Below are 12,646 nucleotides of genomic sequence, written 5' to 3'. Positions count from 1 at the left end.
GTTATTAATTAAAACAATCATCGACTTCTAACTTTGCTTCTAGTGCACAGGCTGTTCCAGCTCAGTGAGCCCATGACTGTGACGTATTCTTTACTGGGGAGATGAACAAGGAGGCTACCCTGTCAACCGCGAGTGCGTAAGAGATGTTGAAAAAGGGAAAGATGGAGGGAGGTGACACAACCTGACAGCCTGTTCTCACTTTAACATGATTTGCTTCAAGGAGTTGCTGCTGTCAAATTTGTGTTTGGCCCATCTGAATGCCCCAGCGGGATGTTAAATTGCTACAAGTGCAGAGGAAATCCAACCTACGCCACATCTGTCTTGAATCCAATCTAATTCCATCCCAACAAGCCCGATGAAGCATAATAGCATGAGAGCTCTCATGTCAGGTGGCAATCGGATCTGTGGTGACTCTTATGTGTGGACTCAAAACAGTACTTGATATGGACCATGGTGCTGTGGTGCCAAAAAAAAAAAAAATAATAAATTGAAAATAGCCACACTTCTGAACAAATGATGAAAGATTTAGAAACTCTGCAGCCAATCTGATAATAATAATACATATTTAAAAAGATGCTGTGCAGGACTTTTATGTAAACTGTATCCAAATTAAATCCTATTTAGGTCTACATAAAGTCAAGAATATCTTCATCCAAATAGGTGATTTAAAATTTACGTGTAAAACTGTTGTTGCCAGAAAAACAGAGTGATTCCCCTTTTCTCTGTAAAAGCCGATCTCACTGCTGTTTGGTTTCCTTTCACTTTGGTATTCTTTGGTGAAACAATCACAGCGCAGCCACATTTACAAACATGAGTGTGCCCTTTCATGTAAGCTGATTTATGGGAGTAAGTGTCATCTCTTGCAGCACTTTGAAGTCCATGTTTTCAGCTTTCAGATTATTCCAAATAAAGCTCTGTCTACTGCAGCAAAACTCAACTGTAACACTTAAACAGGGGTTTAAAGTGGGATTTAGCAGTTGGAGGAACCCTAAGATTTGGTGTTGTGTGAACAGTAGCTGGCTGTTCATACTAGAAGTGCATTTCTTCACAACGGTCAACAAGCGAGTCTGCTACTTCTTTTTTGATCACATGTAGAGCTGATCTTTGTAATAACCTCATGAGATACTATGACCTGGACAAATGAGAATATTCGCAGGCTTAACCTCATGAATGTATAACGCAGAGCTTTTTATGTGCGCCTGAATACGTGCGGCGGTGCTTCTTTTGCTGATTTGCTGATTTGAAGGTATAAAAATGATTATGATATTTGCTGATATACCTTTTTTTCCTTTTAAATAAAAAGCAGATAATACAAATAAGACCACCGTATTCATTCAAAATATAGGGTACTGTATCAATTTTGCCAATACATTTATACAAACTAGGGTAACATATTTTATATAAGCTTTCTAACTTTGATGTTTTATAATTCTTCTTATCTGTATTCTGTTACTATCAGTGTTACTGGCCTTCTTGTCCTGCTGTCAAGCTAAATATTCCTCCTGTGGTCAATAAAATATGATCTCCTCTTATCTCTTAAATTAGCTTTTAAAGAGTTGGGACCGACATATCTAACGAGTGGGACATTTTACAGTTGAATAATAAACTTGCCAGTACTCTCTTTTGGGTAAAGTATGTAATTAAGAAACCCACACATATCTTCTACTCTTCTATTTTTCTTGTGTAATTTCAATACCAACATACTGTATATCTGAGATTCACTAACAAACTGATTCGGGTCTAGCACTTTATTGGTCTAGCACTATATATATATATATATATATATATATATATATATATATATATGGCCAGCTCAATCCAAGAGGACAGATACCACATTATGGCATCATTCTTAGAGTGGGTTCAGGGGAGTATCAGGACTCTACAGTAATGACACCCTTGGGGACAATCCTGGTGTTTCAAATGAATGCAACAACAAACCTTCTCTTCCAGACTCAATAACGCTGCTGCCGCTGTCAATGGACTCAGAGGCTGGCCACACAGCCTGATCCATGCTGGTCAATATCTTCCTTACGGCAGAGCCCAGCAAAATCTCAGTATAACCACTGAGAGAGCCATTATTCAGAGGGTCCTTGGAGTACAATAACTGCAACTGATAGCCCTTCCTGCGGTTGCTTCCTCATAAATCATTCACTGTTTACAGCTATTCAAAATGGATAGCCAGGGAAAGCTTTGGAAGATGTGGAAAAAGGAGCATACTTCAACGTGGCACCCTCATACAATACATCATAATCTGAAAGAGTTAAGAGCTGCTAAAAAGGCCAAACGACTGCATCTTCTGTGACAAATATCATTATCATCCTGCCTGATCACAATCCATAACTTTCGATTTATCATCATACATCCACTGGAATGAAACTCTGGCTTACTACAGTACGTAGGCAAAAACAGAAACTGTTTGACAGCAAAAGCTGGATCTGGATCTCTGCTGTCCTGCTTCTGTCTCCTGATATCCTGCAGAGACACGTCATGAACACTCTGCCACAGATGCTCATCATAAATTCTGTTTTTGTGTATGTGTTTCCACCAGGGTCAGGTTAACAGTGGCGATGTGTATTAGGCGGTTCTGTGGGTGTTGCTCGCTGTGGTTCCAGGTAAAAAGTCGTTCTGTACGACAAGGGAGGAATTTAAAAATGTCTGCTGAATGGCAGTGAGCATGGGTTCGGCTTTGTGAAGTGTAAGAGATGAGGACATGACAATAAGAGTGAGGGAATCATCGGTGTTAGTCAGTATGTGTATCACTGTCTCTTGCTGTGACTGTCTGATGTTATATACTGTAGCTATGTGTGTGTCACAGGCTGCAGTCTACACTGAGGTCAGACACAAGGCCGTCTTTGCATAATGTCTACAATTTATGTCACATTATTTGCCTCTGGGCAAATAAAGAGAGGCTTATGCAGAAGCTGCAACAGGGAAGAGTCTTTCTACACAGTCCAGGAAACCTGCCTGAGTAAAGTGCACTGCGTGGAATGAAACAGGCTATGGTCACATTGTGATCCTCTGTTATTACATTGTCCATTTTTACAAGTCCGCACATTGTTTTCAGATATTTGATGTGACTTGTGTTTGGACCACAGTACACATCTATTCATGTGCTTCCTTTTCCTCCCTCTCAGCCCAAATATTTACTTAACATCTAATATTGAGAGATAATTAAATATCTGACATTGATAGAATAATGCTTATACCAGCTTAGCCAGTTAATATTAGAAGAGGAAGGTGTCTAAACATGTCTTGGATTATAGTGTCAGTGATTCCCTGAGCTGCGCAATAAGTTGTTGTGTGTGCCTTTCTACCACGACACTGAAAGGAGAGACTCTGGTGGAGTGACACAGATTTTGTCTATTTAGACCAAATGAATTTAGCACAACATCAGTATTTTTTATTAATAGCATTGGATTAATTGCAACATTTATACCACTCCCAACTCATTCAATATTTACATAACTGTCACTTTTAATGTCAAATTAATCGAGATCAGACAAGGTTGTTGCTTTCACTGTTAACACTTACTCTCACTGGCTTTTGATATTTCCAGTCATATATGGCAACTTCCACATAATGGAAACCAAACCAAACTACTTTCTTTCATCACCCAAGTGCTAGAGTCCACATTTTTTTTTAACAAATGTGAAAGAAAACAGGTTATTATATTGGTCATAAAGAAAGCAGGGCCCACGAAATATACTAAAAGCATATTCCTCTTAAAGCAACTTCAAACTGCAAATGATTACCAGAAATCAATTGTCTTTAATCCTGACTATGCTTTTTGTCAGATGCCTTTGATTAAAAAGCTCTGAGGTCATTCAAAGTGCTGTAAGTTACTTGAAAAAGAAATAAAAAAAAAATAAAGGGAAAAACCAGATGAAAAAATAAAATCAGTTGTGCTGCTCTTTAAGTTTCTGCTAAAGGCCTTTAATGGAAACCTCCACAGTGAACTTAAACCTTGACTGGTAAATGCACTCAGTGTGCACAGCTGACGAAGCAGAGGAAAGACAGATAAAAAGATTGTGCTTTGAAAGACGAGGGCTGGGGATATTTTTTAAATTGTTATATTATTAAAATAGATATCTGTAATTACTGTTTGCACAATCTGCAGCACACAAAGAGGAATAGGACCCTTTGAAGGGGGAACAAAAGTGAATTTGCTTTCTCATATTGCCACCTTTAAAATAATGACTCTGGAAAAGATGAATCTGTCACACGCAATGCAATAATTCAGTGTCTGAAGTACAATAACAATACAATTTAAAACCACAATAGGCAGTAAAATAAGACGATAAATAACATGTTAATAGTTTCACTTATGGATTCAAAAATGAAAAACAAATATCCAAACATGCTGAATGGATTTTTTTTTTTTTTTTTTTTAACAAACTGAGTAAATGTGACAGGTGGTGGCAACATCCATCTATCTATATGTTTCTATCTCTGTATTTGTGGTTGGTGGTGTGGTCAGTACCACATTTAAGTGGACTGGGCTGGAAATGAATGAAACAAAGATGGAGATAGGAAGTGAGGTGCTACAGAAGGTGAGGCGAAAACAGGAACAGCTGAGAGACAGAGCCGACAACAGAGCCGACAATTATCAGTACATACAACACACAGCAAAAGAAGCAGAGTAGACAAGGGAATCCACTTCTGACCTCAAACAGCTTTAGAGTAACGCCTGCAGTGTATCATCACTGTATCTCATTCCACTATAATTGGCACTGGACATATAAAAAGTAAGTACAGCAGATAATCTGAATATTTATGTTGGTGATAACACATTCCGGCAAATCCCTTTAGGGGAAAAGCCGTTACTGCAGGTGAGGCTACATAACTCTTTTTCCTTGATACAAGTTCTCAATTATCAAATTTAATTCTGATCTAATGGATCTGTTAATGCTGTAATCATAGCAACTCTTCTTCTATCTCTCCATAACATAATTTCTTGCGTTTATTTTCCTGTGACATTGTCTTTGGCTCATCTCATCCTGTAATCCTCTTATGAGTGTTTTCTTCCGCCGCTGAGCAACCAAAACAAAAGCCCTCTATTTCCTCAGCAAGTAACAGGGCGCATCCCAGAAGAACTCGCTGAACACTTTCTCACAGTTCAAGACACTGATATGAATATCCATAAAGGGATTTGAATGAGTACAGAGTTCAGCTATCAAGTGTTTGACACTGATGTAGTGGTAAGGCCGTACAACAAGAGAACTGTCAACACTGCTATAGGGAATGTAAATTAGCAAATAAAAGACAAGCATGGTCTTGCTCAGAAAATGAACAGATACGAAGCTGAGAACAGCTGCACTATTATAATATAATAGTATAATATAATAATTAATATTAAATAAAACACAGTCTATCTTAAAAATAATACAATACAGCCTTAATGCATTGAGATTATTCCAGTCTGAGAAAGGGAAATGATAAAAAAAAAAGTTTTCCAAGATCATTTTTACAAAAAACATAACAGAAATCCTGACATATTTCCTGCCAAAACTTTTTTTCACCTGTTTTCACCAATGAAAAAACAAAGAAAACTTAGACTTATAAAGATAATCTTGGAAAAATATTCTATTCCCTGCTCTTATGAGACAATCATAAACAAATAAAACAATTTAGATCAGACTAAAATTAATTACCAGAATTTTTTGCTCTCTTGCCTCTCTGGGCTTCTGTAATTCTAGTTGATTTAATCACACAATTATCGTCACATGATTGATTTAAAATTTCAAGATACAAAACAAGACTTGTTTAGATGGTGTTAAGATGGTGAGGGTGTTCGCTTTGCGCCATCTACACTGCAGGCAGTGAATAAATAAACAAGGACATGGCAGATAAAAAGGAAACCAAATAAAGAGCCAAACTACTTTAACTTGAGTGGGTTGTACCTCTGAGAGTCCAACAGGTCCCTGGGTCTGATGATGGCCTTGACCAGGGCATCTGGCCGCACCGACCTCTGAGGCGATGTCTTGGGGCTGGAGTCCGACTCTCCGCTCTCCTCATCCCCCATGGCTTTAACATAGCTGCTGCTCCGCATCCGACGACAAGGGATCTCGTCATCCTTCCCACCGCCAGGGTAACCCCCCCACTCATCCTGGGGCACCTGGGTGGAACGGTGGGGGACAAGGACACACATACTGGTTTGTAGACATGTACACAACATATCTGATGTAGTAGTTTTGATGCTGTGCTTTTAATGGCGGGTCATTTTTAGATGAGATATAACTCCCACACAGGAAATTAGTCAATCTCAGTCTCATCTGTCTATTTAGTTGCTAAATGCTCCTCTTTGGTCACCTGCTAATTGCGAACCTTGAGCTGAAAAAAGCTAAAACGCCTTGTAAAGCTGAGGTAAACCATAGAGTCAGGTGATAACACTGTTTTACTCTTTCACATCATATTGTGTCCTGCCTGTATCTTTCTACTGACAGCACTGTGGGTAAAAGATCATGATAGTACATCTTGAGAGTACATTATATTCCCACCTCTACATTGCTAGAGCCCAAATGCCAGGATTATGAAAGTACTAAGATTTTTCCTAACTCTTAGAAGACCATGTAAATGTAAATGAAGCAATATTAAAGCATTAAAATCATATAAACCAGTGTTATAACATTTTCCAGTGATGAGGCAATGTGCCACCTGATAGACACTTAAATTGAACCCTGTACCGCTTACATAGTTTGTTCCATCCATTGAGCTCCGCAGGACCATTTTCATGAGTCAACTCACATTAAAACCTTCACACAGCTTCCACAGCTGCTCAGTATTTCAGCTTTCCTGTACTTTGGCCAGGTTACAAACTGCTGAAAACCTTGACTGAAATGCCATTATAAATTTGGCTGAGTTTTAATGATAATTACTGGCCAAAAGAAAGCTTGAAAACAGAGAAAAGAAGCTATCTTTGCTCACCCTGTCTTAGCTATTGCATGTGGAAACCTGCCATCAAAACAAGCCAGGCAGTTTACATGCCGCAATTTTCTTCCACTCGTTAAACCAGGTAATTGAGTATCCAGATGTCATCATCACCATTATCCCATTCAGAGTGAGAACAGGGTGTCTCACTTTGCACTCGTGGCTTGTCTCTACTGCATATGGAGTGAATATTTCACACTGAACAAGCAGCATTGCAGTGGTCTTTAACAAAAAAAAGAAAAAATCTTGTATATAGGCACTCTGGCAGCAGAATACTAAATGGATGTTGATGCACTTCCACGTTAGTCTTGCAAGCTCAGACAAGGGCAATCTCACTCCCAAGTTGTTACATAGCGATGCTTGTTCAGGATCCTCGGTGTCACATTTAACACCCTGGGTGCCCCCCCATTTTTCAACATGTAGGGAAGTCCAATAGACTTCAGATGTTCTCTGCTGCTTTGAAAGTTGATGCATAAGTCAAGCAGGTTGCAGCCTGTTGTCTGCTGATGTGTTTGGGGCAAGACTGCACCACCGCATTATGGTTTTGAAGTCACAGTGAACTTTTTCTGTATCAAACCACACCATTTCAAGCAGAGCACATGCAGCTGTTATAACAATATAATACAAATACAGATCATGTGGAGCAAAATTATTTTCTGATTCATGATCTTACTGCAAAGGAAAAATGTGTCTCCATTATGGTACATGCCATTAAACAACGTGTAGAAATGTAATTATAAGCTCCTAATAGGTGTCTGTATTGGAGATGGTTGTGTGGCTTATTAAAATCTGGTGGGCTAAGTTCGCACACTCATGTAATGAACAGAGGATGAATATTCACAAGCTCATTGCACACAATACCTCACAATACGCGCACACACACACACACACACACACACACACACACACGCACGCACACACACACACACACACACACACACACACACACACACAAACACATCTCTCATTTTAGTTAAACAGCTCAACACAGTTCAATTACTGTGACAACAACAGCAGCAGCTGAGTCAGGGTCTCAGCCTCTCTTAGAAACAAACACACACAAACGATACAACACAACACACACATTCTCTACAGTCATACAAAGGCACACAAATGTCTCTCCTTTCTAGATTTACCATGTTGCACTCTGCTGACTGTGTGCGATGGCCTAAAACTTTAGCTGGACATGCACTTACATGGTCAGTGATCTGCGCCCACAAAATATGACAATGTCAGTAATCATTAAATTCTATGTGGAAGCTGAAGGTTTCTCTGATGCTGTAGCCATCCGTCACGTTAACATTCTGGCAGCCGGATCAGCCTCGGCGCAGAGCCAATCCACTCAGCTCTAGATTTCATTAAGTTCAATTTGACTTGGGTCCATACTTCTTTGATTTTACAGTAACTCTGCAGTCAGGACCACTTTTAAAATAGCCCCCTAACAACTATTAATTAATAAAACACTGTATAAATGTGGGATTATACTGATAATTCTGATTTTGTTTCTTCTGAAAATTTCCCCTGCCAGTCAATGACTAACTCACTACTCACAGGTTCACAGTGAACTGGGTGGCAGTTGACTGGCTGTGGCAAATGTCATGAGGAGATAGGCTGCATCCAAATGTCACTGATGCGTCAAACACATGACTCTAATCGTTTTCTGATGCAAATGTCATCTATTGGAAAAACGTTTATGCGTTTATTATTCAAAAGGAAATAAAAAAATCAAAATGATTCTTACCAGACAGAAAACGTTTGAAACTGCAAACTATTCAGACAAAGCATTTGTTTGTTGTTGTGATATCCTGAAAAAAATAAAAGATTTCCCAATGACACTAATTCCACTGACCTCTGGCATCAATGCATGCCCACCCACAATAACTGTTCTAACAAGTGTTACATCAAATCCAAATGGCTTGAATAATTGATCAATTATGACTTCATTACAACCCACTCTTTGTTAAACACAGAGACTGCCTGATCAAAGCAGCATGCGGCGCTTATGTTTCATCTGTTGTGAAGTTGGCATAGGGGAAGACACGACGGATGGGGATTGTGGTGTGTCCTCTTGATCTTTAAAGCTCAGTAGCAGATTTCACTGCAAAGCTGTGGTGTTACGTCATGAAAAAAGGCATTGGCAAATGTAAATGTGGCACAAAAACAAAAATCATAGTTGAATACACACCGCCGTGCAGAAAAGGACCTAGACATACCTGCATGAATTAAGAATAAATAAATAAGTGATGTCTTCTATCCAGAACATGCACAGGCATGGACATGCACGCACTGATACAACGCGCACACACACACACACACACACACACACACACACAACTTGATAATAGTCATTCATCTCCCCTCCAAAGACAGGCATGCACCAGCTACCAAATGGAGTCGATGGGTTAATTAAGTCTTGGAGGGGTTTGATATTTTTAGACATCTAATTAATGAACGGACCGCCGGAGGACAGGCGCAAGCTGTGGTGAGATTTGTTTAATTTGGATTCACTGATAAACCGGATAGATTGTGGGGTGTCTCCCAATGAAGATAAAAAAAAACAGGCCGGGCAGCAGCCCACTCATATTGACTGCTGTGAAAACACAGAGTGTGTCCCAGCATGCTTGGTGGAGCTGAAACACAAACGGTTTTCAACATAGGCTTTCACCTTGACTTAAAGATTCCACTAAGGGAGGACATGAGATTCAGAGGTAATTGTGCATCCACAGGCTCACTGCCATGTGTAATTATTTGATGCATTGTCGGGGATGTTTTGATGGTTCGGATGTTCCTGAATAAATGTCACAGCTCCTGTTCTGTTCAACGCTGTATTTTGTGGCGATGATGTAAAAGCGCTTTGTGAACATGAGCCCGGTTTGTGGGGATCTGTGTGAAAATTCACAGCTCAAGTGTGAAGATTCATATTCAAACTCTAATTAGTTGGATTCTGTTCAATAAAGAACAGACATGACTTTGGGAAAATTATTTTTTCACATGCTATGATGAAAGTGGGGTATGACCACAACAGCTGTTTTTCGAGCTTCAGCTTTTCCACTAAATAACGTGAAGCTGAAATGACTCACAAACATCTCATAGCAGGATTATGCAGACATTGGCATATTAGCTTTGTGTGTCTGCCTTTACACTCAGTGCTTTGATCTTGGGCTCTGTAGGGGGCCACAATGGGAGTGGTGTGTATATGTGTGTGTGTGTGTGTGTGTGTGTGTGTGCTGGGTGGTGGGGCAAGGCAGGCCTCAGCCAATGCTCCTGCAGTGCAGCAGTGCATTTAATTGATTAACTCTGCGGCTCTATCTATACACAGCGCCTCTCCCACTAAGAAACCTAAGTCACTGCCATTAAGTAAAGAAATAGACTGGGATAGACAGAGAGCGAGAGCGAGAGAGAGAGGATGGATGGGACGTAATGTAGAGAAATGGCTAAGAGAGAGGAAGGAAGAGAGAGTGTTAGAGAACTCTTAAAGGCTCAGTCATAAGAAATCCCACCCTCCAGCCTCCAGCCCTTCATTTCCTCCAACAGGATTGCATGGATATGTTGTATGTGTTAGAACAGGTGTTTTCTTTTTTCTCTCTCTCTGTCTCTTCTTCCCGCCTCACAGGGGAGAATGAATACACAGATTCCTTACCAGCCAACCGACTGAACATCTACCACACGCCCACCAGACTCTTCCCCTCTTGTCCTTTCTCTTTCACGTGTATATGCCCACACATGTAGCATTAATAAGTCAGCATGGTATTCTTGTCTTCATGCTGTTTATTTATTGACACTTACTATCGGATGTTGGTGTGTAAATGTAAATAGACATGCTTTTGATTCAAACAGTGCCACTCTAAGCAAAAACCAATGCTATATCTGAGGCTCACTCTATATCCAATCTACTATTAAACTTGTGAGCGAGGCTCAGCAAAATATCTAGTCTCAGGAGTGACGAGTCTACAGCCCTGATAGCAGCTCTGTGAGGATAAACGTAGGCACAGCAGTCCTTTAAATGCTAACTTTAGCATATTAACATGCTCCAAATCCTAACATGCTGATATTTAGCAAATATGTATCTACATCTTAGTTTAGGCTTTTAGCATGCTAACGTTTGCTTATGAGCACCAAACAGAAGATATCGCTAATGCTGATAGGAATGTCCCTCCACGAGCTGTTGAGAAATTTCAGTCTTAACCACAAACCTCATGGTGACATGAGGAACAGTCAGGGTCACTAGATTCATGAGGATTTATCCTGTGGCCATCATAAATGTCACTGACACTGAACAATGGGGGCCTACTAGGAGATATCAACTGCAGTAGAGGCAGAGTTCCTTATTGCTCTGCAATAGTCTGATTACACCAGAAGTCTATGTAACCCATGAGACCTGTTGGGATTCAAAAGACATACTCTTACTATCACTATCACTGCACCTCCCTCCACCTACATTTAAGACTCTAAAAATGCAAACACACTATCTGGGGATCATCAAAGTCAAACTATATCACAATAGAATTAGAGGCAGATATCAGCTGGGGTAAACTGGATACGGTAAAAGTACAATTTAACACTTCACCACAAAATAACTCCCAAACATTAGTAATGATTAACTTGATTTCTATAGAACAATTTAAAGAGTTAAACTATTTCATTGGAATACCGAGAAAAAAAAAGAAAAAAAAAACGGACCCAGTTCAAAGCACGTGAAGCCCTTGCATGTGTTAAAGAGGGCTGTCTCAAGAGGCCAAGGAAAAACTAAAAAAAAAACACTTTCACTAACTCACACATTACAAATATGACTGACGTCTGACCTACATATGATACTGTTCAGTTAGCTAATTAGCTAAATAAGTTACTATTTACATTATAACTCCATGTGTGGCCTCCCCTTTTGTTGTCAGCTTTGAGAAGAGAGAAACACCTGTGCATCTGTTCCCAGCCAAGATTGACACAGCCCGAGAGACACGGACAAAGACAGAGAGGCACGTGTCAGAGATGCATCCACGTGTCTCTACTGACATGGCAATAATGCATTTGCCATTGTCGTTCCAGAGAGTTTTAAAGTAAAACTTTACTTTACTAGTAGCGACCAAATTTAGCATATGCTGATGTGGCTGAGATGAGGTTTCTCCACAGGGTGATGGGTCTCAGGCTGGATCCACATTACTATGTTTTAGTTTTAAAATGCATCTCTTTTGCTACTATTACTTTTGGAAAGGCTGTTTCAAAACTGTGGGGTTGCATTCTAGTCTGGACGTACGACCTTTGGAAATTATGATGTAGACACCCATGGTCACTTCCTGATTGGGTCTTATCGGCCATGGTTAATGCAACATTTATAACTTAATGCAAGCATTACTGATATTGTTGTCCTTGCTAGCAGCTGTTGTGCAGTTAAATTCTGGCCTTTGCTAGTTTGTAGTATTTTGTACAACTAATCAACTGTAGAGTAGACAATCTGCTTCCTGCTTACACCAGCTTGCACACGCCCAGTGTACATGGATGGTCATGTATGTATGCCTTTTCAGGTGTGTTATTATAGACGCAGATCATTTACTGGTTGGATATCATTTTTGTTTTAAAATGAAAACGTAGTAGTGTGGACGTAGCCTCAGTGTTTGGGACAGAGTGAGAAGCTCAGGAGTTTGGGAGGATCTCTGTTTTCTGTTTCTTCCAACTGAACACCAACAGTAGTACAGACACCTTCTGGTCTCCTCAGATTGGA

The 12,646-nt window shown here is 39.9% G+C and overlaps 1 protein-coding gene across 1 annotated transcript in view; it reads right to left on the bottom strand.

Annotated features, from left to right (window-relative positions):
- Window positions 1-12,646, bottom strand: part of dlgap2a (discs, large (Drosophila) homolog-associated protein 2a) — a 158,628-nt gene that overhangs the window by 35,619 nt on the left and 110,363 nt on the right. The window contains exon 5 of the mRNA XM_071497933.1: window positions 5,904-6,118. Coding sequence (XP_071354034.1) covers window positions 5,904-6,118 — 215 coding nt within the window. The remainder of the gene's footprint in view (window positions 1-5,903; window positions 6,119-12,646) is intronic.

Source organism: Trachinotus anak, unplaced genomic scaffold, assembly GCF_046630095.1.
Source record: "Trachinotus anak isolate AG129_WGS33_773 ecotype Australia unplaced genomic scaffold, CSIRO_AGI_Tana_v1 ptg000015l, whole genome shotgun sequence".
In the NCBI taxonomy this organism is placed as follows: Eukaryota; Metazoa; Chordata; class Actinopteri; order Carangiformes; family Carangidae; genus Trachinotus; species Trachinotus anak.
The sequence above is the reverse complement of the archived record's forward strand: the minus strand, read 5'-3'. Positions and strand labels throughout refer to the sequence as shown.